The following is a 16778-nucleotide window of genomic DNA, read 5'->3' as shown; positions in this document are numbered from 1 at the left end:
ACTGCCTCTCTTTTCTCAAATGTGAGCTTCACAACGAAGCCTGTGAACGTGACTTTGGTGGTAGTGAAATACATCCTCTGTGCCATTGGGCTACCAGACAGCCTAGTGGCTTCAGGGTGTGGGAGAAAATGGGTGTCCCTATGTCCTTAGCACCTGTGAGAGACAGATGCCCTCAACTAGAAGGGGCTCCTGTTACCAGTGGGTGTTCAAGCCCCATGGCTGGTGGGAGTGTGTCTTCTGTACCTGACCTTGGAGTTACCACTGCCCATGGTGCTGAAAATACCCTTAGGGACTGGGTACCCCAGGGACAGCTTGGGGCTCACATTGTCAGGCCCAGGCTAAAGCTTTGCTTGTTAGCTTTCAGCTGTTCAGACCTTTCTCAGCTGAGCAGACCAAATACTCTTTACCAATCTTGAGAGCATGATTTTGACATAGAAGTTGAAATTTTTTGTCCCAGGTCATGCCACACTCTTCTTAGACCATTTCACTTGGACAATGGTAAGGCTTCCCTGGTAAAGACCCAAGACTGTATTACTAGAATTGGTTTTTGGAAAGCTACCATATTTTGTGGATGCAAAACTCAACACGCTGAGTTTTAAACCTTTCATTTCTTCTTGGCCAAAAATCTATAGAATGAAAGAAACTGGTTTAACACACTGAAATGATGCATCAACCACCTTTATTAGATGTAATCCTAATTTAGTTTTCCCTAACACAGTAATATATCACTTTTACTGTCTGACATCCATAAAGCAAACCACCGCACTGCAGAATCGCCCACATGCAACTGAGTACCTGATACACGGATTCTGATTTTGTGAACAATGACAGAAAAGATAACATCATCTCATTAAGAAAACAATTCCTCAGACAGCTGGTTTCATTTTGACTTTCTCTAAAGGAGTTGTAGCAAAGGGCTATTTCAAAGGTTGATTCTTTCTCCTTTCACAAGTCGAGCTCGAAATCTCCAAAGATCCTGGAAATAATGCCAAACAGAATGAGTTTATGGAACACTTCAACTCTATTCACCATAAGACAAAGTAGATTTCTAGCATCTACAAATGGTTAAATAGAAAAAAGTATCTCCACAACAGTCATATCAGTCAGTAAATAAACCATACTCGGAGACTTTAATTAATTTACTTGCCAACATCTAAATAGTGTTCAATAAACTAAAACAGTGAGTCCCCAAACTGTCAGGCATGTTTTATGGGGCAGTCTTGATGATCACAGGTATCCAACCGGCTGAGTGTGATGTCTTCTCACAATACAAACAGTGACTACCCAATTTTCTGTTTTCCTTTGTGTTGTTTGCTGGCCCCATCCTGACTGGTCCACTCCTGTCTAGATCACATCATGAAAAGGATGTCCTGGGTGACTCGTTTGTTTGTTTTCTTTGTTCTTAATAAAACAATTTAGACTTCCTTATTTATTTTTGTTTCTTGTTTACTTTTGAGCAAACAGCAAGGTATGGTGGGAAGAACGATTTTAGAATTCGACGAGACTCTGAAATCCAGCTCTGTCACTCATGTAGCTTAAGCCAACCTCTTGGACTTTTTATTTTCTCATTAAGACCATGGAGCTATAAGGACTGCTCCATTGGATTGGGTGAATAAAATAAGAAAAGGGATATGAAAGTGTTTTAGCACCTTACAAAGAGCTATACAGGAGAGACTAGTACAGTTATACTAACTAAAGCTGATTAACTATCACTTAGAGAGTAACTAAAATAAATACAGGAAGTAATTCATTGAGTACAACCTTCACAAACCTCAAACAGAATGTATACTTTTTTTCCCTGCCTAAATACTCAGGGTGTTGTTCAGAAACCACCGTTGGCAAAATATGTTCCCTTTGAAAGGCATTTTAAGGACTGGCCAAAGGGAGAAGGACAAGACTTTCTATTATCTTCAAATGTGAAATCAGAGCATTTTCTTATATGGGATGTATTTATAGATCCTAAGGGGAGAAGGGGTAAGGGTGAAGTAAGATTCTTGAGCTGGGAAGTTGTTTCGGAAGATGACTCCCACCAGCGTGATAGCTGCCATTGGTGTGCAATGCTCTTCAAAGTACTAGAAGGCCCAGAGTCATTACACTCAGTTCTCCTGGGAGTCATGTCATCCACATGGAAAATGCATGCATGTATGGTTATCGAATGCAAATTAAAAAAAATAGGATCAGCCTCTTGGTGCAGAGGCTACAAAGCAACTGTGTTTACTTATTTGCCTTGACTGATATTTGTCTACTGATCAGCAGCAACATTGAATATCTCCAGGTTAAAAACAAATAATTTACAAGTGATATTTATTTATTAGGAAAGCAAAAGAAATGTTGTCTCATGCCCCCTATTGATAAGAAGCAGTGATCTTTAATCTCTGCTACATGCAAGCTATGCCTCTTACTAAACTCCAGATGTAATCTGACCCGAAAAAAACTTGCTTGAGGTTTGCTTTCTGGGAGTCTTATTGGATTTCCAAATGCACAAATACTCTATTCTCTACAAATAAAGGAGGCCTATATTTGATAGCCCAAACCTTTACCTTTCCTTGTGCATTTAGAAGGTAGCCTTTTGTCCTTCATTTCCTCTGCTCTAAATCTGTTTTCTATTTCCTTTCCTACCTGTCCATCCTGGAACACAGTAGCCCATGCACCACAGGACAGCCCAAAGTCATAAAGAAGCAGCACACAGTTCTCAGCGTCCCCACAATGGGGAAGCAAGTACAACCTGAGATTCCACTGTCATTCTTAGTGGGTCTCAGCAGCTTTTCTGCAATGAGCTCTAAACCAAGCACTTTATACTTTCAAATTAAGTCAGGTATGAGAATTATTAAACATCTGAAGAAAAGAAAAAAATGAGACTTTTATCTTGTCACATCATATTACGTACCTTCAGCTTGATGTCTTGTTTAACCTCTAAGAATTTACTTGTCAACTGTACAACTTCATTCTCAATGTTTTCTTGACTGGTGCCCTTCACATCGATGTAGTGGCAATTGGCATCAGCAAAATGGCAGGAAATTGCCTGTGCAAAGTGAACCCATTAACATCAGGAAAATCATTCCGTTAACACCAGCATCCAAGCAAGGAGTCTTCTTTTAGAAAGTCAATTATTTCACTCACATTTGATTTCTAGATTTAAAGCTGTCCCACTGTGTCGTAAAACGGTCTCTTTGTGGCTGTCTCTTTTTTTTCCAGCTAAAGGCTAATCGAGAAATTGCAAGAGGTTTTCAATTAGCTGTGATATTTATTTTCCAAAGGGATATATGGGGCACGGAACAGAGTCATAAAATTAAGAGGTCTTTAACTTTTTAGTATTTGATTTTTCTAACGAGTGGATATTGCCCAGTCCTAAAAAGGAATGTATTCCAGGGTTTTTCACCATCTTCTTAGTCACAGAAATTAGATACCCAATTGAATTTGTCACAGGTTGTTATTTCAGTGGCCACAGATTTTGAAAAAAAAAATTTTAAACCTGAAAATACCTTGCGAAGGAAAATAATACACACACACACCGCCTCTTGAATGAAAAGGTCACCGTAAGTCCTATGCCATTCATACATAATACTCATCTTTTTTCCTTCTGAGGGTAAAACTGTGGTGACTTTGTGTCCCCCATTCTTAAAGCAGTTATAAACAGACCTAAGCTGCAAGGCAGTAGTTAAAGCTCACCTTCCTCATCACAAGTTAGTTATCTTAAGGTGACCACACTTGTCAGAAGGACTTCCTATTTTGCCCAAAACATCAACTTTCTAGGCAGTGGAGTTATAAACTCCATTTCCCGTGTAAGACCCAGTGCCATGCCAACCCATATTAGAGCCTGAGGCGAAGCGAAAACGAGCACTCCTATGTACATGTTTTTATATATTTTCCAGTTGTACTGAGATATAACTCACATGTGACGTTATATTAGTTTAAGACATAAAAGATAAAGATTTGATATATGTTTATATTGCAAAATGATTACCACAATAAATTTACTTTAAATCCATCTCCACACATAGTTACAAGTCTTTTTCTTGTGATGAAATCCATTCTCTGAGCAACTTTCAAATATACAATATGGTATTGTTAAGTGTAGTCACCATATTGCCCACTACATCCCTAATACTTATTCACCTTACAACTGGAAGTTGGTACCCTTTGACCACCCTCACCCATTTCCCCCACCCCCTGCCTCTGGCAACCATCAATCTGTTCTCTGTTTCTATGCTTTTGGTTTTTTAAGATTCTACATATAACTGAGATCATATAATGTTTGTCTTTCTCTGTTTGACTTCTTTCACTTAGCATAAAGCCCTCAAGGTCTATGCCCGTTGTTGCAAATGGCAGAATTTCTTTCTTTTATCATTGAATAGTATTCCACTGTGCGTGTGTGTATACACACACCACATTTTCTTTATCTATTCATCCATCGATGGACATTTAGGTTGTTTCTATGTCTTGGCTATTGTGAATAATGCTGCATGAACACGAGGGTACAGATATCTTTTCCAGATAGTGATTTTGTTTCCTGTGAATAAATACCCAGCAATGGAATAGCTGGATCATATGGTAGTTCTACTTCTAATTTTTTGAGGAACCTCCATATTGTTTTCCATAATGGCTACACCAATTTACATTCCCAATTACGTATTTTTTTAATGGTTAACATTTTTTCAAACCTTAAAGTAGTTGAAAAATATTGAAAAATTGCAGAGTTGGTATACTAAAACTCACATTACTTGTATCGTTGTGCCGCTACCCCCTACTCGCACAGCTCTGAGGGTCCTGCTAGTGAAGAGTCTCATCTTGTCTTTATTTAACATTGTGGCATTGTGCTTGTCACAGATTTTGTTGCATTAATTTTTATTTATTAAAATACTACACTAAAATATTATCTAACTTGATTGCTGAGTTTTTTGACACCTCCTCCCAAATTTTGCCCTGAGGACAGTCCCTTCTCATCTCCCTCTTATCCCAGTCCTGTTGAGCCTGGTGGAAACAGGAATGAATGGAAGATGAAACCTGGGAACTAAGCCTTGGTCTCAGGGAGACAACAGGGGTTGTGTGACAAACTGGAAAGCCTCACTCAGCACCAAAGAAACTCCCAATATTTAGTATTGACAGCCATGTTGCCATGGGGAAATGTGAGCCCAAAGTACTGTCAGATTGCATTTTAGAGAAGCAAGAAATCTGGGAATTGATGAGAAGTTGCCCCACGTTTAATGTAAGCTATGAAATCAAAAGTTTCAAAGACTCTGAGGCTAAGGGGTGAAAAACATGGCTGCCTGCTGAATCTGATTTCTGGGTGGTCAGTTCAGAATCTTTGTTTTGGATCAATAATATTTTCCTATAGCAATGATGTTATAAACCTTCTTCTTCTAGGGTTACTATGAGCTATACACATGCCAAATGTCAAATGTTATTATTTCAGTATGGCAGTCCTTGTTTTCGCTTCCAAGAGCATAAGCTGTCAGCTTTACAGTGAGCTCCTTCTCTGAAGCAATTCCATGAATGTTCATGATTCAGCATCAATAGGGTTGCAAGGCTGAGGTCACCTGGTGTCTTACTGATATGAGCAGAAAGGCACAAGGTAGACAAATAGATTTTCTGGTAAATAAACCAGGATAAAGGCCAGTTTAGCTAAAAGACACAAATCTTTTTTTGTGTGTGTGAGGAAGATCAGTCCTGAACTAACATCTGTTGTCAATCCTCCTCTTTTTGCTGAGGAGGACTGGCCCTGCGCTAACATCCATGCCCATCTTCCTCCATTTTATATGGGACGCCGCCACAGCATGTCTTGACAAGCAGTGCATTGGTGTGTCGCGGAAATCCGAACCCCAGGCTGCTGCAGCGGAGCCTGCACACTTAACCGCTACGCCACTGGGCCGGCCCCAAAGACACGAATCTTTTAAATGTTAATATACCTTGAAATGTTTTTTCTAACTCACTTGTCTTTGAAAAGTGCAGCAATGTTGAAAAAGCACATAAGACACTAACCAGCTTAAAACAGTTTTGCTTCCTTAAAAACAGGTTTATTAATTAAATCTTGCTCAATAACAGAGACAACACTGTGCATGTGCCTGGTGGGAACTATTGCCCCAGATGACCCCAGAACCAAGAATCTTTCTTCAGTAAGGAAAATCTGGCTTCCAGCAGCCCAAGTGGCTTGATTAGCATAAAAGGACTGATTCTAGACTAGCCAATCAGCTTACACTGCCTCAGCTGTAGCTTAGTCGCCCCTAACTCCTTCAATTCACCCCTAGCCTTGGATCAGAGAGACAGATTTGAGAGCCTTGCCTCCTGTCTCCTTGTCTGTCAAACTCACAATAAAGCCTTTCCTTTTCTCAAAAGCCAGAGCCATAGTACTGGCTCCTATGTGTGTTGGGCAGTGACTGCTTGCTTGGGAACAATTTCTGGAGACCACAAAGGGACCGTGGTCCTGTGACCACCTTCCTGAGGCTCTGCAGCCGTCAGCAGGATGCGAGCTCTCATTGCTGATCCTAAGGGGCCGCCTAGAACACTTTCTCTGGAGGCTCGGCTGACTAGACTCCTCTATCCCACCACAGCACTCAGGCTGCTCAGTGCTTTTTTAACTTTGCAAAAAGAAACCGCTTCTGGATGGGTGCGCGCACTCTGCTGTGGTGGCCTGGGGTTCTCTGGTTCGGATCCCGGGTGTGCACTGACACACGGCTTGGAAAGCCATGCTGTGGCGGCGTCCCATATAAAGTGGAGGAAGATGGGCATGGATGTTAGCCCAGGGCCAGTCTTCCTCAGCAAAAAGAGGAGGATTGGCAGATGTTAGCTCAGGGCCGATCTTCCTCACACACAAAAAAAAAACGAAAAGAAACCGCTTCTGGATCAAGATGTCTCTGGCCTCTGAGCAACTTGATGAAAGCGACCATCCCTTACCTCAAGTCTCTCATTTTATCCCCTGGAAATATAAGTTTGACTTGTATTCTACGGAATCCTGGAAGGTCAGTCCCAGATCTTGGGCCTGAACCATTGAAGATAATTAGAAACAGGATACAAAGTTCACTCATGAGGTACTCCTGGTAGTCCGGTTCTGAGTACTCCTGGCAATTTGGTTATGAGGATTCCTGGTAGTCTGCCTCTGAGTAATCCTTGTAGTCTGGCTAGCATTCTGATCTATGTTATATGTGGAATTGTATTGTATATTATTGTCTATTAAAGTCACTTATCTAAATTGAATTGGCTGTCTGGGGACTAAGTGTATTGGTGATTGTAACAAATTCCCTTTAGAAAATAACTTTATGAGGGTCTTCTGACTCTGAAGAAAAGAGGCACTGTTCCGTCTGGTCCTTTGGGACATTCTCAGGTGACTGAGGATTTTACAGAGGGTCCAGGCCATCTGCCCATGATGGACAATGGCCTCATAGGGACCCCTTCCTGAAGAACAGACCTTTGCAAACCTTCACTGTTCACAGTGAAGCAGTCACCAGCAGCAGCTCATCCAGGGGTTACTTGTCTGAATTTTGCTGGTGTCAAAACATCTACGGGAAACAACCCACCCTTGGTCATTTTAGGGGGAGCTGTTCCTGCAAGCGCCACACCCATCAGACCCTAAACACCACCCCTACAAAGACCTTGTTTGTTGTGTCCACCCCTAAAAATCCCTCTAAAATGAGAAATGTGAATGGTATACCAAATGGTAGCCCACTGGGATGCATTCTTCAGAATTGGGTGATGCTCAGTCATGAGCCCATGAAGAAGGAGAAAATGATGTTCTTTTGTAATATGGCCTGGCCCCAATACTTGTTGGGATCAGGTGAGGTGTGGCCTGAGAACAGGCCTTTGACCTATGATACCACCTTGCAATTAGACTTATTTTGTAAAAGGAAAGAAAAATGGCTAAACAAGCACGCTTTCCCAAAATCTAACACCTTGAGTCTTTCCACAAATATTAGTGGAAGAGCTTAAAGCATAATGAAAGCATAAAACATAATAGTTCTTTTGTAAACTAGTGAGTTTGGTATTGTACCTGATTCACAGCAAAAATTTAACAGCAGCTATAAGGTCTGTGTCTGTATCTGCCTCTGTGTCCACGTATGTCTTTATGTATGTGCTGCATAGGTGAGATTTTTCCATCTCTGGAAGGTATAGCCAAACTAAGAACTCTATTTCATTGGCTTAAAGTAAGTGCTTAGAATAAATTATTCCTAAATGTAATAGAAACTAAACTAAATCTCTTTCAAGTTAACATGACATGAAATAATGTTTGGCTTATTTAAGTTTGTTGGTTTGATTGAAATAGGCAAGTGATTATCACCATTGGATATGAGGCAGACAAGTTTCAAGGGTAATCTAAACACAACCATTAGGAGCAAATAATTTAGGTGTGAGATAAACTTTTAGCAATAATTATATTTCACAGATGGAAAATTCATTGAATATCTAGATCATTTCCAAAAAGATAAAATATTAGAACTTTTCTCTTATTAGAGGGAAATAAAAAAAAATGTTTAGGTCTTGTGCTTTATTAAACGATTGTACAATGAAGTAACATGTTTCTAGAAATTATAAAAGGTATTTATAAATGTGCCAAGCCACAGAATGCTAATGTAAAAGACAGTTTATAATGGCTTAGTTCTTCATGTTCACTAAAAATTAAAGTTTATAAGGATTAAAGATTCTAATAATACATATGATTAAAGCAACTAAAAATTAATAAGGAAAACATCTTTGTATTCAAAGGAAGTAAGATGTATGTTTTCAGTAAAGAAAATATAAGGAATGGATAAGTTTTTGTTTGTTTTGTTAAGAAAGATCAATTTGTTTTAAAGTACTAGAAAGGAGGGAAGACACAGGACCAATTCTGAATGTAAAAAGAAAGTTACATAAAGTTTGTGGAAGACAAACCCTGAGGAAAATTTTTGTGCACGGATTAAAATAAATTTAATTAAATTAAGTAAATAAGTTTTAATATCAAAAGTAAGCTGGTGCAAAATTAGAATTTAGTTTTCTCTCTTAAGAGGATAATTTTCTTGAACTTTTAGTTCTGTTCTTCATAAAGAGATTATAAAAGATTTTTCTTTACCTTTGTGTAAGTCTACCTAAAAGACAGAAATCCTGTTTTTTCAAAATAATTTCCTCTGTTCAAAATGTGAAGTCTCTCTATTAGGAGAACTAAGGTTTTTTTTTTTTTTTTTTAACTCTTTAAATAGTGTTTTAAAATCTTGACATTTCTGAAAAACTTCCCCAAAATCAAAATTCTAAATAAGTCTTGAAAGTAACCTTGAGAATTTCCACCAGGCCCCTAGTACTTGTTAATGCATCTATTCTCTTTCTATGAAAAGGGAAATATTAAACTAATTAAGCTTAGGTGGTATGCTAAATTACATGAGAAGCATAGTCAAATATGACAAAACTTCTTACGTTACATTGCGTGGGTGAATATTATTAATATCAGTGTTTTTAAAATTATATACCATTCCTCAAATTCTGAATTATCCTCGTTATCAGTTATAATAGTTACTATATTAAAATGTTATATGTCACAGAAATAACCAAATTTCTTTGTCACTTGACATTTTTAAGTCTTTTTGTCATTTACAGACAGTTTTACTCTGATGCTTTTACAAATATGTTTCATCTTCAGAGAGATTGATGGACAGGACTCTGACACTTCCTCTAGAATACAGGTTTCTGATTAACTTTCAGCTCATAAAACTGAACTGGGTAAGAAATTACAGAACTCCAATGGGAGAGACTGATGGCTTCATAAAACTGCTAACAAAAGACCAAGATCAAGAGTTGATTACATGGGACTGAATGAACTGATGAGGACGATTATAATTTTTATGACTTTTTGTATAAATTGTACTTTCTAAGCAAAATTGAAACAATTATCTTTTTCTTCTTACCTGATCCCTCCAGAATTTAGAATGAGTGAATATTTTATTTTCCTGACAATACAGTTATGTGCATAAGTTCAATAAGAATCTGTTCTCCTTATAACAGGACACAGTTGGAAACAGTGGTTACATTACCAAGGCTTTGATAGGCACGGCAGTTTTCTTTTTTCTTTTTGCATGGAAAGATTCACCCTGAGCTAACATCTGTTCCCAACCTTCCTCTTTTTTCATTCCCCCAAAGCCCTAATACATGGTTGTATATCCTAGTTGTAAGTCCTTCTAGTTCTTCTATGTGAGGCACCACCACAGCATGGCTACTGGCATACGGGTGGTGTGGTTCAATGACTGGGAAACAAACCTGGGCCCCTGAAGGAATGAGAGCTTAGGTAAATAATCCAGCCAAATTTATTGTTGCAAACCAATTAGTCTTAATTTGGCTATCTTTGGTAAAAATGAAGATGATTTTAGAAAGAAAAATTATGTTTCAGTAGAAACTATAATACACATTCTACTTCCATTAATTGTCTTTGAGGTTTTGATTTCTCCCTGTAGAGAGGCGGAGTCAAGATGGCGGCGTAAGCAGACTCGGAACTCACCTCCTCCCGTGGACACAACCAATTTACAACTACTCGTGGAAAAATTACCCCTGAGACAGAACTGAAAACTGGATAAGAGGAACTCCTGCAACAACGGACAATCCTAACTGAGGTGGAAGAGGCAGAGACTCCCTTCTGGAGAGGAAAAGCGCCGCCTTCACAAGCCGCCAGCTTCACGGCCGCCGGGAGCAGCCCACAGGTATGCAGCCCTCCCTGGAGGCGTTGGGGCCTTGAGCCGGGGAGCGCCCCCGCTGTGGGCATTTTGTGGACCCAGCACAATCAAGACCAGCGGCATAATATCTGACTTTGCCTGCTACTAAAGCATTGGGGAGTACCCCCAGAAAACCCACTTCACAAAGAAACTAAAACCGGCTCTTAAAGGGCCTGCGCACAAACTCACCCGTTCCAGAAAGCATCCTAAAATCACCAGAAAGAAAGGTGCACAGTGCTTTGGTGACAAGAGACTCACCTAATAGGCCCTGAGTGCATCTCGGGGAGGGGTGAGACCTCTCCAGGGACTGGGACATTGGCGGCGGCCATTGTTGTGGCCTGGTGTGGGTGTGCTGACACAGAGGCCATTGGAGTTCTCCCTGAGGCCTGCTAGCCCAGGGTCTGCCCCACCTGCCCGAGCACCAATTTAATCCAGCTCAGCCAGGGCAGGCAGCCCACCATAGAGACTGGCCCCACCCAACAACAAGCCCTCAGGCAACTTGTGGGCCTGTATAGATTGGTGACTGGATTCTCTGCAGCCTGGCAACTGAGCCGACTTGAGCGGGGCAGGGTGTGCACAAGGAGCGGGTGGAGAGTGTGGGGCGGTGGCGGAGTGTGTGGGGCTCCCGCCGTGGAGAGACTGGGTCTGCTTGGGGAGGTCGGGGCGCTCACACGGGGCAGGACTGTGTTGACTGTGTGTGTGGACCTGTGGGCGGCAGGGCTTGTCAGCTGCAGAAGACTTGTGCTTCTCAAAGACCCACATAGGAGGTTTGCCCCACGTTCCAAAGCCTGAAACAATTGGGTGCTCCTGTGCCTGAGGCCAGCCCCACCCAGCTGCAACCCTCAGAGAGCTGACAAGAGACCTAATAGGCTAGAGGCTTACAGCAATTGTAAGGCCCTGAGCCTAACAACCTGCCACAGTGGGGGCCTACTCACTTAAAAGAAATACTGCAACACAAATGTGGTATTAGAACTTGCAGCCAACTGTGCTGGGGCTCCCCACACCTGATAAAGAGACTGAAGGGCCCACAACAACTACAAGCAGCTGAGCATTACAAGAGCTGGCCAGGAACATAACTCAGCCTCCCTGGGCGCCTACAGAGAGAGCAAACAGGCCACAACAGAAGGACACACGTAGCCCACATAGGGGTAAACCCTGGAACATTGAGAACTGAGGGAAGCACACTGGAAGCCTCCTAAGGCATCACTTACATAAGGTCACCTATCCAAGAGCAGGAGACGTAGCTGACCTACCTAATACGTAGACACAAGCACAGGGAAAGAGGCAAAATGAGGAGGCAAAAGAATACATTCCAAGTAAGGGAACAGGACAAAACCCCAGAAAAGGAACTAAGTGAAACAGAAATGAGCAACCTACCCGACAGAGAGTTCAAACTAAGAGTGTTAAGGATGCTCACTGATCTGGGGAGAAGAATAGATGAACTCAGTGAGAATGTCAACAAAGAAATGGAAGATATAAAAAAGAACCAATCAGAAATGAAGAATACAATACTGGAAATGAAAAATTCATTAGAGGGACTCAAAAGCAGAGTAGAGGATACAGAAGAACGGATCTGTGAGCTGGACGAAAGACTAGAAGAAATTACCCAAGGTGAACAGGTAAAAGAGAAAAGAATTAAAAAGACTGAGGACAGTCTAAGGGACCTCTGGGACATCATCAAGCGCACTAACATCCGTGTTATAGGTGTCCCGGAAGGAGAAGAGCGAGACAAGGGGGCAGAGAATCTATTTCAAGAAATAATAGATGAAAACTTCCCTAACCTAAGGAAGGAAACAGACATCCAGGTACATCCATCACAGAGAGCCCCAAACAAGATAAACCCAAAGAGGCCCACACCAAGACACATCATAATCAAAATGTTCAGAATTAAAGATAAAGAGAGAATCCTAAAAGCCACAAGAGAATGTCAAGTTACATACAAAGGAAACCCCATAAGGCTATCAGCTGACTTCTCAGCAGAAACCTTACAGGCTAGAAGAGAATGGCACGATATGTTTAAAGTGCTAAAAGGAAAAAACTTACAGCCAAGAATACTCTACCCAGCAAGGTTATCATTCAAAATGGAAGGAGAGATCAAAATTTTCCCAGATAAGCAAAAATTAAAGGAGTTTGTCACCAAGAAACCAGTGCTACAAGAAATGTTAAAGGGACTGATTTAAGGGGAAAAGAGAAGACCACAAATAGGAAAAATTATCTATTTCCATGATTAGAACATAATGGATACAAATGCACAAAAAAGAGGTTAGATATGATATCAAAAACATAAAAGGAGGGATGAGGGGAGTTAAAGAGTACAGCTTTCAGACAGAGGTCAAACTAAAGTGACCATCAATTCTGTATAGAAGAAGAAAGGAACAGAGAAGGACTACTAAAACACTGAGAGAAAAAAAAAAAGTTAAAAAATGGCAGTAAGTACATACTTATCAGTAGCTACTTTAAACGTCAATGGACTAAACGCTCCAATTAAAAGGCATAGGGTGGCTGACTGGATGAAAAAACAAGACCCATATATATGCTGCATACAAGAGACACACTTCAGACCTAAAGACACTCACAAACTGAAAGTGAAGGGATGGAAAAAGATACTCCACGCAAATGACAATGAAAAGAAAGCTGGGGTAGCAGTACTCATATCAGACAAAATAGACTTTACAACAAAATCTGTAAAAAGAGACAAAGAAGGGCATTACATAATGATCAAGGGAACAATCCAACAAGAGGATATAACACTTGTAAATATCTACGCACCCAATGTAGGTGCACCTAAATATATAAAGCAATTATTAACAGACATAAAAACAGAAATAGAGAGTAACATAATAATAGTAGGGGACTTTAACACTCCACTTACACCAATGGATAGATCATCCAAACAGAAGATCAATAAGGAAACATTGGCCTTAAATGATTTCTCCCTGTAAACTGGACTGAATCCTGGATTCTTCTAGTTTCCTGAAATACCCAACAACAAATCTTCAAACTAACGTTTTCAGTTTTTTCCATCCTTTTCATTTGGAATCACTGAGAACTGAAACCACCCTTTTCCCTGAAGCCCTACAAACTGAAGCTTGACAACTTGATATAAACTTAAGAGAGATCACCACGATAACCCATGTTTAAACAATTTTCATGCCTGTTGCTGTAAAAGCCACTCAAAAAGTTTACCTGAACACATGATGACATCATCAGAGACACTTCACACTGCAAAAGATGCTTCAACCCTGACATCCAGAAATCCTCTTGACTGGCTGTCCCCTGGGCTCACAAACTGGTTTATAATTTGCTCCAAGCATTAACTTTGTTTTTCTTTTTGTTTCCATAGATAAACTTCTTATTAAATATCTGATTGCTTGCTTACATAATATAGGCAACAAAAGACTCAGAAAGAAACTTTGAGCCTTCCCCAATCAGCAGGAAGTAGCTAGTGCAGTCATCGCCCTAAATCCCTCCAGACTGAGGAAAGTACAAAAAAAATTTGGGGAATTGAAACAGCACATTAAAAACTGACCAGCTTAAACTAGTTTTACCTCCTTAAAACGGGTTATTGATTAATTAAACTTTGCTCAATACCAGAGACAACACTGTGCATGTGTCAGGTGGGATAACACCAGGATGACCCCGGAACCAAGATTCTTCCTTCAGTAAGGAAAATCCAGCTTCCAAAAGCCCAGGTAGCTTGATTACCATATATACACTGATGCAAGACTAGCCAATCAGCTTCATGGACCCAGATGTAGCTTAGTAGCCCATAACTCCTTAAATTTCATCCCAAACCTTGAATTGGAGAGTAAAAGTCGAGAGACGTGCCTCCTTTCTGGTCAACCTTGCAACAAAGCCTTTTCTTTTCTCTAAAGCTGGTGCCATAGTATTGGCTTCTATGCTTGTCTGGCAGTGGGACCGTGCTTGGTAACAACGTTAATGCATACCTTCCGGAATCCTTGAGTTTTATTCCGACCAGATCCATGGATGAGCAAAGGATGAAAGAACACAGTGTCTCCCTTCTCCATCACGAGGTGAACCCGGGCATTGTTTTCATCATAGTCCTGGATTCCATGGAACATTATGTTAACTCCCCCCTAGAACACATAAGAGAGGCCACATCTGTGTTTGAGGAAGCCAATAATTAAAAGCTTTATCAATGACTCATCAGGAAAAGCACAGGTTCCCTAAGTTCTTCCAAGAGAAAGAGATAAACTAGATTCTTATAAAAAATTCAAATACAGGCATACCTTGTTTTACTGTACTTCGCTTTACTGTGCTTTGCACATATTGAATATTTTTACAAGACTCTCCACCAGCAAGGAGAGTACAACTCGCTGAAGGCTCAGACGATGGTTAGAATATTTTAGCAATAAATATTTTTAATTAAGGTATGTACATTTTTTTTAGACATAATGCTATTGCATACTTAATGGACTACAGTATAGTGTAAATAAAACTTTTACATGTGGTGGGAAACCAAAGAATTCATGTGACTTGCTTAATGTGATATTTGCTGTATAGAGGTGGTCTGGAACCAAATGTGCAATATCTCCGAGGTGTGCTTGTATAGAAAAGCCTCTCCAATGTCTTTTTTTACAAAGTCACATGTTGATATTAAAATCATGGATTTCTGGGACCAAATGAACAGTTTGGAATTTCTACCTACCCTTCATTACTGAATTATAAATGAAGATCTAGATCAGCTTTGCATTTTGCAGTCAACACAGGAGACCACCTTCCCAGCCTGAATCCATAATCATTCTTTCCCAATATGAGATTCCCCTCACCTGGAACTTTGCATAAATCATTCTTCTATTACTCAGGAGTATCTCTGGAAAACAAACTATTTTCCCAAACTATGGGAGAGAAAATGCTCAATATTTCTGAGCTCATAAACCACTGATGTCATGTCCAGAGTAAAAAAAGAAGAGCAGTAAATTCAAACATTGTGCTTCTTTCTGACTATTTCCAAAGTTAGTTAATGCTTTAGGTAATAGCTTATGTCTTTATTTCAGTTATGTCTCATTTTTTAAAAGTTAAAAGGAAAAGACACCAGTATATTCTAAAGAAAATTCTTGGATATTTACATAAGAATAGATGTTCAGGGTGTTCATTGCACATTTTGGAATAAAAAAAGACTGAAACAACTTAAATGTCCATTATTCCAAGAATGAATAAATAAATTAATATTATGGGATACTCTATGTAAATACATTGGATCTTTGTACATCAACATGGAAAGACTCCGAAAGCAAGTCATAGACTAGTACGTATAGATCATTTACTTAAACTTCTTAAACACCCAAGATAATACTATATTGCTTATGATACATTCATATAAACTTTTAAAAAATAAACTAGAGCAGAGATTCTTGATATTTTATTGCCATAGTTGAAGCCTAAGAACCCATTCACAAAATGTTTTTAAACTGTTAAAGTAAAGCATACAGGATTTCCAAAGAACAGAATTGGAATGAATTATAAACACTGTTATCGAATTTTTGATATAGTAATGCATATGTTTGTTTATTAACAAATTAAATAACACGACCTGATTGTGGGTGTAATAACCACCATGATATCAAAATAGTACTGAGTGTAAATAACATTCCAAGATATCTGCAAGAACTGTATATCACTCCTTGAAAATGTCATGAGAATGAAGTGCATGAAAGCAAGAAATGATGTAAAGTTTACAAGCCTTTATGAGGGGGTTGTCATTTCAGGGCGGCAGCATCCCATTCCCCTTCCTGAGAGTATCTCAAATTCCTTTGGGGAATGACTCCTTCCCTACTGGACTGAGTTGGCATTTTGATCCAGTGCGCTTCTCTCATGGCCAGGGTGGATGGGTGACCCGAGATAAGCCAATCTGACCTCCCACCGCGGCCTCTCTGAATCTGAGCAGAGGATCAAAGAGACCAGACGTGGTCAGGGTTCAATTGCCCAGGCCAGGTGCCCTACCCTCACTGTTCCTGCCAAGCAAAAATCCCTGTTTCCTGCCCACCAGAGCTAGCCAGCCTTTTCACGGATTCAGTATGTCCCTGCCGCCCTCAAAACACTCCATTGACTTAAATCAGCTGGAGCCCACTTCTGCCCCAACTAAATTGATGAATC

General features: G+C 40.1%; 1 protein-coding gene across 1 annotated transcript in view; it reads right to left on the bottom strand.

Moving 5' to 3' along the window:
* Window positions 1-662: 662 nt before the first annotated feature.
* Window positions 663-16778, bottom strand: part of LOC131398762 (phytanoyl-CoA dioxygenase, peroxisomal) — a 38117-nt gene continuing 22001 nt past the window's right edge. Inside the window, exons 7-9 of the mRNA XM_058532435.1 lie at window positions 14609-14758; window positions 2888-3022; window positions 663-976 (exon numbers count right to left, since the gene is read on the bottom strand). Of these exons, the coding sequence (XP_058388418.1) occupies window positions 923-976; window positions 2888-3022; window positions 14609-14758 (339 nt within the window). The 3' untranslated portion in view covers window positions 663-922. The remainder of the gene's footprint in view (window positions 977-2887; window positions 3023-14608; window positions 14759-16778) is intronic.

This window comes from Diceros bicornis, chromosome 36 (genome assembly GCF_020826845.1).
Source record: "Diceros bicornis minor isolate mBicDic1 chromosome 36, mDicBic1.mat.cur, whole genome shotgun sequence".
Lineage (NCBI taxonomy): Eukaryota > Metazoa > Chordata > Mammalia > Perissodactyla > Rhinocerotidae > Diceros > Diceros bicornis.
This window is presented reverse-complemented; position numbering and strand designations above follow the sequence as displayed.